At 37.5% G+C, this 17,227-nt stretch overlaps 1 protein-coding gene across 6 annotated transcripts in view; it reads left to right on the top strand.

Annotated features, from left to right (window-relative positions):
• The first annotated feature begins 2,161 nt into the window (after nt 1-2,161).
• ENO4 (enolase 4) overlaps nt 2,162-17,227 on the top strand; it is a 33,522-nt gene continuing 18,456 nt past the window's right edge. For 3 of the 6 annotated variants that reach the window (XM_090145556.1, XM_031597419.2, XM_090145557.1), the window contains exons 1-12: nt 2,162-2,378; nt 3,463-3,591; nt 4,433-4,623; nt 5,465-5,598; nt 7,356-7,522; nt 7,726-7,857; nt 9,203-9,268; nt 10,016-10,078; nt 10,949-11,116; nt 13,049-13,174; nt 15,343-15,538; nt 16,477-16,544. In XM_090145556.1, coding sequence (XP_090001682.1) covers nt 2,244-2,378; nt 3,463-3,591; nt 4,433-4,623; nt 5,465-5,598; nt 7,356-7,522; nt 7,726-7,857; nt 9,203-9,268; nt 10,016-10,078; nt 10,949-11,116; nt 13,049-13,174; nt 15,343-15,538; nt 16,477-16,544 — 1,575 coding nt within the window. In that variant the 5' untranslated portion in view covers nt 2,162-2,243. Of the gene's footprint in view, nt 2,379-3,462; nt 3,592-4,432; nt 4,624-5,464; nt 5,599-7,355; nt 7,523-7,725; nt 7,858-9,202; nt 9,269-10,015; nt 10,079-10,948; nt 11,117-13,048; nt 13,175-15,342; nt 15,539-16,476; nt 16,545-17,105; nt 17,224-17,227 lie in introns of all 6 variants that reach the window. The other 3 variants (XM_090145554.1, XM_031597418.2, XM_090145555.1) reach the window with 2 other exon arrangements.

Below are 17,227 nucleotides of genomic sequence, written 5' to 3' on the forward strand. Positions count from 1 at the left end.
GCACAGAATATGGTATCATCAATGAGGAGCAGCTGATCATAGAGTATTTCCTGACAAAAGAGTTACAGCAAAATCAAAAGGAGACAAAAATTTACACATGACTTCTCTGGAAAGGAGTATAAAATTGATTTTTCTATCTAACCAGTTCTAAATAACTATGTAGTTATTTAGTTTCTATATAAAGTTCTATATAACTATAAACATTTTGAGTAGAAATTGGTTAAGAAGACATCACACTGCAGCGTTACCGGACACCCCTAGGAAAGGGGTAATGGCAGCCTTTGTGGTTGGGTACTGTTTAAAAGCACATGCTATATAACTGAATCATCTTTGTAATTCAAAACTGAAAAAGAACTACAGCAGGGTATCATTCGTACCTGCTCATTTGGCAAAGGACAGATCCACAACAACCACATGCTTTTCCCTCTCTTGTGAGTTCCTTAGAGCTTGCTACATGCACTTTGATTAGTGAGTTTTTAATTACACTTTAGCTTGTTAGCACTATGGGGCCAATAAAACTAAGAGAAATAGAACTAAATTCTTTTCATTCAACACGACTGTTAACTAAACACCAATTAATTACACCCACACAAGCCTAATGAAGATAATGGGGTTGTAGAGAGTTCACCGATGGTATGAAGTGGCTTGCAGCGCCCTAACTAATCAGTTAAATACTTCATAATAGGTCGGATCATAGGATAAGCCATCCTCTTTCTACATGTGTACAGCTCCTATTCCTGTTAATGGAAATTACATGACTACGCCAATAATTCATGCAATGTTCACTTGATCGTGAGGCAAAAAGTGATAAATACTTGGAATCCTTGGTACTATTTCAAACGGTGAATTTAGACAGAATGCAAGGCTGTTCTAGAAAGTGACTACCAACTTGCTTCGATTCACTGTTTTCCTAAAACTAGCAAGGGAAATTGACAAGTTTCTCTTCCCCAACTGTTGATCAATACCCCCACAGCCACAAACAACGCTGTTTCTCCACATTTTACTCTGAACCCTTTAAAAAGCAGAAGGTGGGAAACAGAGTTCAAGGAAACCAAAATCCAGCAGCAGGCATCACCCTCAAACCACATGATATTACCCAGTAATCAAGTACTGGTACCCACTCCTCATATCACACCCAGCTGAGTGACCCCCCAGGGGTGGTTTAGGTTAGATACGAGGTAGTTTTTCACACAGAGGGTGGTGATGCACTGGAACAGGTTGCCCAAGGAGGCTGTGGATGCCCCATCCCTGGAGGCATTCAAGGCCAGGCTGGATGTGGCTCTGGGCAGCCTGGTCTGGTGGTTGGTGACCCTGCACATAGCAGGGGGGTTGAAACCAGATGATCATTGTGGTCCTTTTCAACCCAGGTCATTCTATGAGATAAAGGAGCAGCAGACACCATGCTGAGCTGCTCCGAGCCAGGAAAGCCTCACCACACATTCAATTTCCACTCTCTTTGGGGCATGGCTAATGCCAGCTCTGAAACCCCCTCAGAGGAAAAAGCTGAAGGAAAAAAGAAAAAAAGAAAGAAAGAAAGAAGAAAAAAAAAAGTAGTAATAGAAGAGGGTTTAACTCTCTGGAGAGGCACCATGTTATTTCTGAAGGATGCGAAAGGAAAAGAAAATGATTCAGTGGGGATTTTTCTTCATTATCACCCAGCCCAGAGAAGCAAACGTACAATGAGCAGAGGTCCACACGTATTGATTTTAGAGCCGAGGAAGCGTGTGGCTAACAGCTTTTTAAGTATCTCCATTTTCAGTTACTCCAACAAAATTACCAATGGGCAGCGTAACAAAGTGAAAGTTTTTGTAGGAAATCGCAGACTAAAAATGATCATTTAGGCTGTGAAACGTTTCTTTTCATCGAAAGTAAAGGGCTTTTAAAGGCAGCAGCGGAACTGCGTTTTGCAGCGTTATCCTCACCAGACGTTTCACAGACCGTAATCTGTCTCTCTTTCAGGACGATAATCTTACACAATTTTGTTGTTCGGAGACTTTTAAAACTCAACAATACCTGCTCGTAACCAGCCCGAGAGGAAGGAGCGGGCAGGCAGCCCACGGTTTTAGGCAAAGAAACAACACAACCACTGCAACGCCCCAAGGGCAGCTGCAGGACGCACAAAGCCCCGCCTCACGGCCAGCCCGCCGCAGGTGCCCGGCTCGCCGCCGCCCCTCAGGGCTTTCCCGCCTCAGGGTAACGGCCGCGAGGGCGGCCGCCAGTCTCGCGAGAGCAGCGGCCCCGCGATGGAGGCTGATACCGTCGGGCGGCTGCGGCGGGAGGCGGCGGAGTACTACCAAGACCACCGAGTGCCGCAGCGAATGGAGGAGGCGCTCAACACCCTCTTCCCGCTGCGCCCCGCAGACCTCTACGGGGATTTGGTACCGCGGGGCGGGGCGCGGCGCGCAGGCGCTCCCTGTGAGGGGCGGCGGGGCGGGGCTGAGCGGAGCGCTGCCTGTGGCGGGCGGGGCGGAGGGCTGGGCGGTGTCTGTGGAAACGTTACAGTGTTTCCTGTCTCCGAGTGAACCGCCGTCGCCCGTGGGAAACGGAGCTGGCGCTGTTCCGGCTTTGCTGGATGTTCGGCCCCTGTTGTTTCCTGGTTCCTCGCGAGCTAAGCCGTGCTTTTGCACTGGTGACCGTCTGTCCAAAGGATGAAACTGCCAGGAAAGCCTGTAACAAGCCTCACGTGGCAACGTGATTTTTTATTTAAAGCGACGCTGGTGTTCATGAAATACAGATGAGCCCCAGCTATACTCGCACGGCCCATGATGTCAGTGCCAAGCCCATGCAGACCTTGTTGGATAAATAATTCAGAGCGCTCTGCTTTGCACCTCCATCTGAAACCCCAGGTTCACCACGCGCTGACCTCTGTGCTGCCTCACTCGTCTTCTGTGGTAACACAGCACCTGGCGCAGCTCCGCCTGCATTTCTGAGGGCTGTCCTTTTCTGGAATCTTTCCTCTGTGCTGACACATTCCAGACAAAGAGATGCTTTTTTTTTTTTTTTTTTTCCCAAGATTTTATCCACAGATAAAATAATTATGGTATATCGACTCGCTGCACGATGAGAACCTTCCCATGTGAACCTTCATGTTAGCAGATTTCACGAATAGCAGGCAAATAACACAATTATTTTTGTTATATAGCGTAAAATCCAGTTAAACCTTGGATAAACACCTGTTTTCTAGGAGGCTATGGATGCATTTAATGATACCCATCACTAACTTTGCAAAATAAAACATGTTATCTAACCTGGATGTGGTTTTGGACTTCTCAGGCTGAGATTTGAGTTGGATCCGTTCCCTGCAATGATTCATAAGCAGATAATGCAGACATAAACAGGAGTATGTTTGACATTGGGACGAATAAATGGATTTGCTCAATGGTGGATATAATTTGTTAAATGGAATAAAAACCTGTTTGCGTAGAAACTGCCTTCTAATGAGTTCTTTCTCTTTCATTTAAGGCTAACTTCTTCTCTAAATTTTCAAAAGCTCCAGTCATATGCAAACTGGCTGGAAGAAAAGTTCTTGATGGAGTTGGTCAACCAACATTAGAAGTGGAAATATATTGCACAGTGAAAAACCACGAGAAGGTGTGAGCTGCTCCTTCCTGATTTATGTAATAAGACACTGTCAGGGAAATGTACTATTCTACTCATATCCTAGTGAGCATTTCATTTTGCAGCTTTAGTGAATGGATGTGAATCCCGGTAACTCAACAGTTCAGTAAATAGTGATGTTAAAAAAAAACCTGTTGTACAGTATCCACAAAGTATTGGTGAAGGAACTTCTTTTCTTTGAGCCAATAGGCTGATGTGGGTGATAGTTCAGTCAAACACCTGCTGTTAAACTTTGGTTCTTTTAATTCTTGATCCCTAAAAAGGAGACAACGTAAAGAAATTTATTATAGTTTCAAAGATATTCACAGTATGTAAAGTTAATACCATTAATGAAGGCAACTCTGTGATATTTGTAAATGATGTCTTTATTAAGTGGGCTTTGTTCATTCTTCTGTGGTACAGAAAGATAGGCTTAAATAAGACAACATATGCATGATCCTGAGCAATGGCATTAAACATAAATGCCAATGAATTGTGGTACAACAGGCTAACAACAGCTGCAGTAAAAGATGCCATGACAAGAGTGTGATCTTTAGAATTAACCTGTTCTGATAACAAAATGTAAAGCAGATCTGTCAGAAGTTTTTTTCTTAAGTAATTATAATTTAGATTGAGAAACTTGAACACGGTCTGTGATTACCAAGGTGTAAGAGACCAGGAAGGAGGTGCTGGACAAAAAAAGATCAGTGAAGTGAAGCAAACAGATTTGCAGATGGGTACTTGTAACATTGATAAGGACATCTACTTCTTTATCTTTAAGAAGACATTTTCAAGTGAGAATTAGTGTTTTCAGTTTTTCTATATTGTTTTGCAGAGGATTTGTTCTGCTATAATTTCTTCTCATTATCAAATACCTGAGAATGCTTTATCTGAAACAACCAAAGCTGGTGAGAAAGAAAGAAATGACTCTGTTACCACTGCTGTGGAATGGGTGAATGAATCACTAAACACAATGTTAAGAGACTTGAAGCCTACTGACCAATGTGAAATTGATGAGATGCTTGGGTAAGCCTTGCATATAATTTCTACTTTTTTAAGCTACTGCAGAACAAATTATTCATTTGAAATACTTTTAATTTATACTCTAAGTGAAAAGCATATACAATAATTAATGTCTTTTCAAAATATTTTTGTGTATTATATAAATTATATTGTATGCTTAACATGAAAAGGGCATTCAGTTATATTGCAGTGTATGATTTCCTGCTGATTCACAACTTTGATATAAAAATTATGCCATTTCTAATAAGAATTTATGCAAATTAGATTTAGACTACTGAGGTGAATCTAGACATGATTTTAATGCATTGTTTACATTACTGTATGTAGCTTATATACTCAGTCTGCCTGAATTGGGTGGCTGTGACCACGTATGTATGCAGTTTCCATTTCATGCAGGCTGTTGAACTCAGCCACTCTGGGATTGCAAGCACCTGCCTGACAGTGCACAGCTGACCTACTGAATTAGCAACTTAGAACAAGTTGTTACATGTCATAAGGTCATGAAAGTTTACCACTGTACTACGCATACCAAGTAAATGGGGATCTTGTAACTAAGATTATCTTTGAGATTGTGTCTACAAAGAGCTTACTTTCAAACCAGTGCAGCCTGAAAATCATGTGCTGAGAACTGTTATACTCGCTTGTGGTTCTTTTTGATTATCCAGTGTTGCAGAAAACTGTCAAAAACAGGAATTTACTGACTTCTCCAGCTTCACACAATCAGGGCAGAATCTCAAACAGATGCTCTTAATCCATCTCCAGCTTATTCTTCAGCAAGTATAGCGTGCCTCCTTTGACATGCATGACAATATTTTGAGCCACCAATCTTTGTTCCTTTTCTCAGTGAATACTTTTCAAAAAAGGAAGAAGAAAAAAAAGAAATTGAGAAGGAGGAAGAAGACGACGACACTCTTTCCATAACTTCTTGCGCTCCATTGGCAGTGGCACAATCTGGGCAAAAAAAGGAAGCAAAAACAGGTTTTTGTTGATTTCCTTGTAATATTTCCTGCAATACCAAAATTGACAAAGATGCTAAAACACTTCCTGCAGTAATCTCAGAGACATTAAAGACTAATGTCACATGTTCAGAGAGTTAGGTTAGTCTGTCCCAAATGTTCTTCTTTCTTTCTGCCCTTCTTCTTTCTGATCACAGCAGTTTCTACTTCAGAAACAGAGAGGAAAATACACAGTTTTGTCATCATTCGCTTGCATTTATTGAACAGAGTTTCTGCCTTTGTTTTATGGTTGGCTTAGACAGGAGGTTATTACTCTTAAGAATGAGGAATAAGAATGGAGGAGGATGCAAATGAAGAATAAAAATGAAAATGATAAGGAAAGAAAAGAATCATAGAACTGAAAAGGAAAATGGAAATAGTTTGAATATAGAAGTTGAAAAGAATTAATGGGGGAAGGGAGGAAGGGAAAATTGTGGCTAACACTGACAAAGGGAGGAAATAAAGGTGAGAAGTGAAAGAGAAAAAAAGGAAGGGGATGAGATGGGAAAGACAGGCTGTACAGGGTGAAAAAGAAGTAAGGAGATAATGGTACTGAATAAAAAATGGTGCAAGAGCAGAGAAACAGAATTACTATATAGGGGAAAAAAGAAAGAAAAAAGGCACAATATGTTACCTCCATATATACATTATCCTCAGAAAAAAAAAGAAAAAAAAAAGATCTCCTGTTTTCATTTACTGGAAGTTGTACCATTTTGGCAAATTATCAGTTGCTTATCAGTTTAGTTTGAACTGTCATAAAATACTTGTAAAACCTCCCAGTTCATGTGTTCAACATGTGCACAATAAATCCACCTTTAACCTGAAATGGAACATCTGCAGCTGTCTTTTTACCAGAGAGTCTCAGGACTGGATTACTGATGTTCTGTGTGTGTAGCTCTTTATCCTCAATGTAAGAGGTATAAAAGTTGTATACAGTATGCAAATAATGTTTAATCTAATCAGCATATCCAGTCGTGCTGGGCCTCTTTTGTTGCCTACCATAGTTGTATGCTGCACTATCTAAATGTTTTATTAAAAACTTCCACAGGGAAGGAAAATTTGTATATCGTTCTTATTAAGGACCAAAGCAGTTACAAAAAAGTACCCCATGTATATGATTTCAGTTTCACATAGGTGCTTGCTGTACATCTTAGCAGGGTAGGTAATAATAGCGGGAACTGCTGGGCTTCAAGCATTTTGACAAAAGTTATTCTACTGTGTCTGAAAGGGAAATAAGTTCCTTTGAAAATTTAACAAGATTTTAACAAGTCAGTGTGTGTGGAATATTTAAAAGACATGTTCTTTTGTTGGAAAATCCAATTCTAATAGGCCTGCAATTTTTTTCATGCTCATTATTAGAAGGAATCAAGTGTGTGTACTTCCAATCAGCTTAGGATGTAATATTCCAAGACATTTATGCAAAAGCTGAGCACATTAGGAGAGCAATAAATAACAACACCAAAAACCTAAAAAATGGTTTGACAGTACTCTGTGTAAACATACATAGATTGCAATTAGAGTGAGGACAGGTACTTTACTTGTTTGTAAGGTCATTTCATATACAGCAAATGACAAGATTAAATTAAAAAACTGATTTTCTTTTTAATTATTATTATTTTTTTTTGTAATACATTGAGTGCACCGCTGAAATGTGAATATTGTATTTGCTTGCATAACCCCGGTACCTAAGCACATGTTTTCAAGCAGTAAAATATTTAGCTACTATTCTCTGTCTTTCAGGGAAGAAGTCAAATATAGAGACAACAATCCCACCTGCAGAACCCAGTGAATCAGTGCTCTGTGGCAGCTTAGCCATTGGGGGAACATCACTTGCTATAGCTAAGGCTGGTGCCTCTATTAATCGTATCCCATTGTACTTACACATTGCACTGCTGAAATGCAGTCAGGTACGTGTGACTTCTGTCATTTTGTTTATTCTAATTACCACAATGTGAAGTTGGGGATCTCCCATGAAAATGGGATTTAATAGACAACATAAAATACTTTCTTAAGAAGCAGACTTTGAACTAGCCCTGTGCCATACTTAAAACATACAGTAAATGATTCTCTTTTTAACACTTCTGTTTTTACTTGCCACTCTCAATTACAGGATTCACCTAAAGAAATGACTCTGCCACTTCCAATGGTTACTCTGTTGAGCTGTGAAAAATTTTCACCTTTAAAACTAAAATTAGTGAAAGAAGTTATGCTCATACCACCAGTTCAGTTATCGCTCAAACAGGTAGTGTTTTGTTGGGTTTTTTTTACTAATATATTCCATTTTTTTAATTAATATATCTTACACATTTCATATATATGTGAGCGAGTACATAGATCTTTTCAATAGAAACCTTAGAAAGTACATCTTTCATTTTTTGTTTACTTGTAAGGCCCACATTTTAACATTTTTTAAATTCTGTGTGTGTTAGGACACCAGAACAAAATCAGTGCATTGAAGGAGATAAAGAAATCTGTTACAAAACACTTGAGTCTTTTCAAAAATGTGACTTTAGATTATAAATAGTACTAGTTATTTGTAGCACAAACAAAACAAAAACACCAACAAATTCACAGCAGAGCATAAAATCTTTGAGAACAAATTGCTTTAAAAATGAAATTGTGAAGATAGAAAGAAATACAAAGCAGAACAAAATCTATTCAAGGGGCAGAAAGGATGGATGAGACAGACTGGGTCAACACCCTCTTTTTGTTTAGCCATATGGTGCATTAAAGAATGTATCTGCACAAGATGCCTACATTAGGGCTGTGATTTCTATTTTGTATGCTGGTGACCTGAACAAATAGCTGAGTTCAATTCTTTCTTCTTCCTTTTCCTTTAACTTTTCAGAATTGTCACATAGAGCTCATAATAAGGTTACCAATTCTGTACTTCTCAAAGACTTAATTCCTCCCAGTGCTCAAGGGAGAGCAGCAAGCTGTTTGCTGCAGTGCAGTAAGCACAGCAGTTCCTCCTGTGCTGATATGTTGTCAGCTGTGACTGACTTCTGCCCCCTTCAGTTTTTCAGCTTTCTTTTACAAGCACAGATAAAGGAAACTTGAAATATGATTTACAAAGTCAGCATTAAACTTTTCCTAACTCAGCTGAAAACAGTCTTGTGTTAAAAGCAGAGGACTCATTTTACAGGAGTGTTCCTCCATTCCCTAGTTTTAGAAATGAAGACAGCATCTCTTTCCCTGCTGTCTGGAAATGTCAGTTTGGTCAGTTTTCAGTTAGGTAGTCTTAGAGAAATTCACATTTGTGGACACTCCCACTCCTCGGATATTAGGCAGACCAAGATGTTGCTTACTTGTTTCATCTGGAAAGGGTTTGGGTTTTCTATTTTTTTGTGGAAGAGGCCACTTTTTTCCATCTCATTAAATGGCATAATCAAATATTTCTGATCATTCCACTGCTACTAACTCTTTAGTTCTAGACACTCATAAGAGGGAGACTGTGCTTAGGATGTCTGTAATATATATTTTTTAAGGACTTTGTATTGAGGTCTGTGTTTAGAAGTGCTCTGATTCAAGCAGTGAGAATGAAGTAATTTATCTTTCTTTTGAAGAATGATGATATTTAATTTCAGGGCATAGAAAGAGCTCTGGACATTCAGAAAGAAATGATGAGACTGCTGGAGCCTGCAGAGAAAGTGGTACAATAAAAATGTGTTATTAATGTGATGAACTTCATTTGGCCTTTCTATTATTATTGTCTGTTTAACCTTAAACATAGAATATTTCACATATTATCATTCATATTTAGTTTTATTGCACAGAATAGGTGTGTCTCCCTGACAGATGAATAAAACATTGGGCATTTAGTGATACTACATTAATGAAGATAGAATAAAACATTGTTCTATGTATAGGAAGACTTTTCTATTTCATTACATATACCAGGAAAAGTCTGCTAAAGAAAAATACTGTCACAGTGAACATGTTTCTGATGCATGTTTCTGATTCTGCTAAGTCTCACACAAATAAATCATGTACTGTTCAAAGTAATATTACTGCAGTAGTTTATCAAGCTCAGTATTTGCATATACTTTTTGCAAGCAGGTTGTTAAATTTCTTCTAATACAGGGTCTAGATTCTCACTTCTTAGAACATCTGTATTGTTGATAGTCATGGTAGGAATATTTTGAAAAACAGGTGATATTTGGGGTGGTGCATACATAGAAATGAATATGTGAAATGAGTTACCACTACAAAATAAGATGAGTTAATTGCTCATAGTTTCTTTGTCTTGAATATTATTTCCTAAATTAAATATATGCAATCTCTTCAGACCAAAATTTCGTGAATGCATTTTTATTTTTTTTAATCTGAGGTCTCTCTGTCATTTTTGGACCTTTAAGTGACATTGTTTCATTGTTTCTGTCTTCCTTCAATGCCAACAGCCCAGTCCTCAACTAGCAGACAGTAAGAAAGGCAGAGCACGAAACAAAGAGAAGAAAGCTTCGGTAAGAAAAGAGATTTTAAGCTTAAGTCTTCAGCAAGATATTAAAAACTGAAGGGAACCAAAATGTTCTTAAGAAATGAAACATAAATCTGCATTGCCATTTTGGGAAGGTCAATGCAAGACTTTTAAATACTCCAAATGCCCCTATTTTAATAATAATTTGGATTCTTCTGACTATACCTTCCCTTCCTGTGGAACAGTAACAGAAAGGGGGAATACTTCTGGAACCTGGACATTTTTTCTGATACGGAAAACCTATCAAGTCTTCCAACAGAGCATTTTGTAGGCCTATTGCACTAGCAGTGTACAAGCACCTCTGATCTTGTAAGCCCAGAACTGCTACCTGTAAGACTTGTGTATCGTGCTGCTTCCTAAACACTGGAAACGGAATTCCCCTCTTAGCCATGCTGCATTGAATTCCCAGTTCCTACTTGAGGCTATAGATAATGGCAGATAAGAAAAAGCAGCTAAAGGGCAGCACTCACAATAGTAGCAGGGCATTATTTGATGTGACTCAAATGATCTTTTGTGGTTTTATTGTTTCTTTATTTCCACTTCAAAATCCATAGTTTATAGATGAGTTTTTGAAATAGTGGGATGGGGATGCCATGCTTTGCTTCCCATGGTAAGATGATTAAAATATTACTAGATAAGAACTCCTGCTTTTGTGGAGTGTACAAAACACAGGATGAAAAAAAGTTTTCATACTTTGTAAACCCTCATTCATAGAGAGCTATCCTTAAAGATGCTAATGTTGTTTTTGAGAACGGATTTATGTGTTGATTATTGAAGGCAGGCTGTAATGACAGTGAATATATATGTAAGTTTTATATATTTGTAAATAAATTGATTATTTGTGTTTTGCTTTCAGCCACCAGCCCTAAAAAGAGTATCACACTTAGGCTGCCTAATAACGGGATGTGATAATCTAGAGCAACCTCTCCTCCTAATGCAAACAGCTTGCAACAATATAGGTCTGGAGCTAGGAACAGATATGTATTTAGCAATTAATTGTGCTGCTCATGAATTAATGGACTACGTAAGTTACTTCTGCTGTTTATTAAAATAGTTATTTGTTAACAGTTCACTATTGCAATGCAGATTCTCGCCCAGAATCTTTTGACTTTGTTTTCCACAAGCAAAGAAAAAGAAGGATCTCTGCATTTATCAAATCTGTTTGAATCAGTGCTACAAGTTCAGCAGATGTGCTATTGGACTGTAAGCATAAGGGGCAAAATATGCAGACATCCTTTTTGTTGCCCAGTGCAGAGAGCTGGTATGTATTCCTCCTCTGCTGCTGTAGCAGCATACTGACACACTTCATGTGGAAAGGCTCAGTGGAGCAAGGCAGCCTCTCCTTATGCCCTGCATCCTGCCTACAAAAATCTCTGCTACTTTCACAGTTTAACTTTTATCGTATCAAACAAATTTATCATTATAAGCCGCCCTGTGTCAGCCACATTTATTCCTCTTCTCTGCTTGTTTATTTAGTAATGTTTTTCTGATGGGTCTGGGTTAAAGGTAGCAAACTTTTAATAGGCAAGCACCTACTGCCTTCTGTTCAGCAAACTGGCTTCCTGTCACAGAACATCTCAGATGATTTTGAATTAGAGTAGGAGGCAGCAAACACTGTTTTGTTCAGTTCACCACGCGGAGTAAATTAAGCAATTATCTCAAATTAATCTTCTATCTGTCTTGTCTTTAAAGATGAAGAGCAAGAAATTACTTATGCAAATATACTTCTGTAATCCCTTTGCACCACTTGATGCTTATTTCTCCCTTTTATTACACTACATCTGTTCTTGACCTTTTAGTATATTTTTACTACATTACTGCATACCCGGTAACATTTATCTCACTGCATATCAGCATTCACATACAATGATTATATTTCAGGTTTTCTATTTGATGAAGTTTATTAATCTCCAGCTGAAGTCTTAAAGTTGTAAGCCCTTGTTCCAAGATCAGTCAGCTTTTTCTCTGAGCAGAAAAAGAAACTTGCTGCTCTCTGTGATTTAGCATCGTGTGACATTTAGTGTGTCTGGGTACACTGTACTCACAAGCTGCCTATTAGCACAGGATCTTCTGTGAAAACAGTTGCTTTCCTGACAATTTCCAATGAGCAACATCTTAAAGAATTATGAGTAATTCTGTTCTTTAACTGCTGCAGTCAATAAAGCAGTGTTTTCTTTCTGGCACAATTTGATAGTGTACTCATAATCCCTTAATAATCCTTCTACTCGTGTGTTATGGTTTATGTTTTCCATAAAGATGGGACAGGTTTGAAACGAGCTTTTATTTGGTGGTGCTGGGTTGGCCGTTCTGTGTGTGTGGAGTGGGGGTTTGTTTGTTTTGGTTCTGTGTGTTGGGTTTTTTTTCTTGGGGGGAGTGAGAAGGGGGGGAGAATTACTTTTTGTTTGATTGATTGGATTTTTTTTCCTTATGTTTTTGATTTTTGATCATTTTTTCCCCCTTTTTGTTTTTTAGTTATTTGTTGGAAATGAGAAAGCACCAAGGAAAGGCAATATGTTATTTTTGAGTACGGAGAGTGTGCTCCTTTTCTCATAGCAACATTTCTCTTATGCAAATAAGGACTAAGAATTAACCTTCTTTTTTTGGAAGTGAAAAGAGATTTTTCATGCAAGATTTAATAAAAATGTCAAATATTGATAACTTTATGACAAAGTTGTGTAAAACTGACAGTGTTGCCTAGGAAATGCTGAAAGAGATCTCCCTTGTTTTGGGAATGGTGTATTTGGCACGAGCTTACTGTTACTTCAGGCAGAGATTTCCATAATAATGTTCACACAGACATAGAATAAAGTAAGCAGAGTGAATGTGTGCTTATTGAAGAACACACAATCCAATGCCCTAAAGGAGATATCAGAGTCACAAGACCTGCGTGCTTGTATTAGGACTGTGTCTAATTAAAGAATTGCCCTTCTTTTATACTTTATCCTGTACTTTCTAGGTGAAAGGAAAATATGAAATACTTACTGGAACATTCAGAAGTCCTGATGAAATGGTCGACACGTACGTGGAACTGGTTAATAAATTTCCTTCTATTATTGCCTTAGTAGATCCCTTAAGGAAAGAGGTAAGAGTTTGTGTGAAACCACTGAACTTTTCATGCTTTTACAAAACATACCAAAAATGAAGCATCTGTTTTCAGAGTGTTTAGGCACAGAAACGCCAGTAGAAAAAACACATGCATTAATTCATTTGCATATATTTAATTGACTATGATTCAAGATTTTTTTTTAATGTTTGAGCTAATTCATGATAGAAAATAATCCTGACATGAACAGAATATGGGTAGCACAATTATTATGAGAAAATGCTAATTCTTCCCAATCCTTCTTGCTCAAGCACTGTCATATTATATATTACATTTTCCTTCTTATGAAAACAAATAATACAAATTGTACTATAAAATCAAATTACAAAATTCATGTGATATATAAATGACATTATGTGGAAGAAGCTAAAAATTTCTACATAGCTAGACAGCTGTACATTCCTTAGAACATTTCAGAAAACTGACATAGCTGTTCTTCTTTATGACTGAGATATATACCCAAAGCCAGAACAAATCTGTAGCTGGCAGCATTGCTCAGCAGAATTTGTAAAGAGCATTTTATCACTGTGATCAGTGTTAGGGGAGATAATTGAGTGTGGGCAACAGATTAAAACAATAAAGTAGAACACAAATGTTTTAGCAAGCTACAAATAGGTGAAAGAGATGGCATAACCTCAGAGATCAGCATTTATACATATAATTCAGTTTCCATGTATTACCAAAAGATAGAAATTTAATTGTAGTAGAAGATTCTAAAGTTGCACAACTTAACAAAAACTTTTCTTCCTTTGGAAGTTTGACTTTATTTTAAAATAAATATGTCTTTTGTTTTCATGAAAAGAAAAAAAAGTTGAGCATGAATGAAGGGGGAACTGAAGTATCTTTGTGAATCTGCCAAGTGCCTGAATTGATAATTCTGTAATAGATGAAAACTGCAAAATTGAGTTCTTAGCTGAAATTCTAACAGCTTGTTTTTCAGATAGTGGTTTATATTGTTACCTCACTCTAGTGAGTTTTGCTCCCCTGCCCTGTTTCAAACTGATCCCCATATTCCAAAACACTCTGCTATTCCCTGCTCCTGCCGGGGCTGCAGACCTCCATGCAAATTCTTGAGGAAAGATAGTAACAGGAAAATGTGTGGAAGGATTGCTACAGACAGTACTGTTAAGGAAAATGCCTGTCCTCCTCCCCCCGCAGCCCATCTATGAAGCTAACCCAAGCCACATCTTTGCCACAGATAATGAGGTCCTTGAGGATTAGCTGTGGTACCAATTCAACAATCCACCGCCAGATAGAAGAACACCTAAGTGGTTAAGTTTAAACATTTGACCATATGTCAAACCTTCATTTTCAGTTACTTGTGAAACATTTGACAGCTTTATGGGAATAGACTCCCATGCATATTGCAAAGCTACACATTTCAATGTGATCCACAGACCAAGAATTATTAGTTTCAGAATTATTAACTTGAAATTGTACATGATTTTAATGTGAGAACTTTGCATTCTGTGGACACAAAGAAAACAAACATATTTTTAAATTTCTTTTTTTTTTACAAATTATTTATATACTCCCATCCTCTGTTTATCTTTAAATCTCAGTACCAGGTGGACAGTACATTCAAATTAAGAAACAAAGAGCCTAAAAAAATTGGAGTTTTGCTGGAAAAAGAGCGTTGTATTCCACAGTTCCCTATGGGTCAGTCTTGTAGCTCTGATCATCCTCTCCTGATATACTTCACTGAATCTATGGCTGCCTACTGTCTCATTACTTTATATTCAAACAGATACAATGACACTTAAAATATGAACACAAGAATGAATCCTAAATAAAACAACAGAAAATTGTTTTGTCATCCATTTAAATTAAATACACTGCAGGAAAGGAAATTAAAATAGCAAAGACCTACGGTTAGTTTAATTTGTAGTATTTTAAACTGTCCTGCTGTGCAACTATCTTTGATTAATTCCAGGTACAAATTTTTGTTTTCTAGCAAAATCTTAAAAGCCAAGCAAAATCGTTATATTTTCATAGAAAGAGATTCAAAATATAAAATATATCTTTATATAGAGAGTGGGATGAAATCCAAACAAAACTTTTCCAGTTTTAAATTGTGCCTCCTGGGTTAGAGTTTTCATTCAGTTTGGTGTTTTAAACTTCAGGTATTTGCTTGCTCATTTATGCAGGACAGACAACAATGGAATAACTTGTGTTGTGCTCTTGGTTCCAAATGTTACCTGATTGCTGAAGATGCTGCCACAAACACTTCCAAACTTAAAACAGACCAGAACATAAACATACCTATGTGCAGTGGTGTTGTCCTAAAATATGTTAATCAAACCAAGGTATCAGACCTCGTCAAACTGACTGGACGTCTAGATGGTGAGTAGAGAGGTAAAAAGGCTTGCTTGCAAGCCCTACAAGTCAATAAATTGTGTTGCAACACCTATAAATATTACATCTTTTGATTTAATCAGTACCACTTCTATTTTAGAAAGTGTTTGTCAGAAGAAACTGAGTCATGTTCTGTTCACAAATCTCTCATTCAGGAGCCTGAAACAGGACGCAGGCTTAGAGAGTACACTGCGTGTGCTTTGAATGTGGATGCCCTTTGGCAATGCAGATAAGAGTCATGCAGTTCGATGTCGGGATTAAAATGAAACAAATGATATAGCTGAGGAATTTGTATTTTGCTTAATATTAATAATTAAGAAATGCAAACTAGTCTAAAATATTTGAAAGGGCACTTTACACATTACTGAGCCTTTATGGTAGAAGTACTAGAAACTTGTGTGGTTTCTTACATAAGATTTCTTCGCACCATTTTTTTTGTTCTATTCATCTTTATCCCCAAGAAATAGATGGACAAATTTTATATAATTTCCTTCTCCTTATTCCCTCAAAAATTCCAGAATCACTACATCAAAGTGAGTTAATAGCAATTTAAACATTTCATTCAGTCATGAGGGTAAACTCCTTTTCATAGCGAAGAAAAATCATTACTGTAGGAAAAAGCATGTTTAAAGAGATAGAACAGCCTCCTGGTGTGTACCATACATTACCGGACACATCAGCTAGAGGTAAGTAGGATAGGATGCTAGATATTCCCTTATTCGTGCTGAAAATAAAAGAAAATGTACCATTAATGCCATAATTGTAGCAAACCGGTATAGTTTACATTTTCATGAAATGAGTTTCATTTAATCTTAGCCCAATGGAAAAAAAAAAAAAAAAAAAAAAGAATAAAAAATGTAAACAATTTCTCTGTTGAATTTATAAAATATATACTAATGAAGGTTGTACACTGCTGTTACATATAGGTCAAAGACGTATTACCATATTAGGAAGTCCAGATGGAGAATCTTCTGATGATAGCCTTGTGGATCTGGTAAGTACTGAAAGCTATTCAGTTGCAGAATTGCCAAAGCACTGCTTTTAACATGAATTATTTTTTAGGAGAAAGCCTGTTTCTGTGTGAGAAAGAAACATTTTACAAAACCGTCTTTTTCTAGGGTTGTTTTTTTCCCCCACAGAAAGTTAATCGTTGAGTCTAAAGAGAAGATGCAGGAAATTTGCCAAAGCAGGGAGAAAATTCACGAGGGTATATGATCTATTTGGTTGCATTCATTTATAAAAAAAATGAGGTACTTAAAACATTTCTGGATGGTAATAGTATTATCTATAAAATTGTTAAACAGTGATATATTTAGGCTTTTTGTGTTAAAGCTACCTTTGCAAATAAAATTCCACTTTGTACGCCAGTGAAAATTATTGTTTGCATCCAGCAAATCTCTCATCGAGAGATGTTATTTCTATTTAAAGGAGGTTTATTATCTGTAAAAAGATAAGAAAATTGTTAAGTTGGAAGTAGGGTACCATGTATAATTATTACAAATGATTTCACACCCCAAACCAAATAGGTTTAAAATACGCACTTTCTCGTTTCAAGGCTGTTGGACTGGGTGCCAGGTTTGTCAAGTTGGGAGGTCTTTCCCGCGGAGAAAGGGTGACCAAATACAACCGCCTTCTTGCTATAGAGGAAGAACTGGCCAAGAATAGAACGCTACGTAT

This window comes from Phasianus colchicus, chromosome 8 (genome assembly GCF_987193195.1).
Source record: "Phasianus colchicus chromosome 8, bPhaCol1.hap1.1, whole genome shotgun sequence".
Lineage (NCBI taxonomy): Eukaryota > Metazoa > Chordata > Aves > Galliformes > Phasianidae > Phasianus > Phasianus colchicus.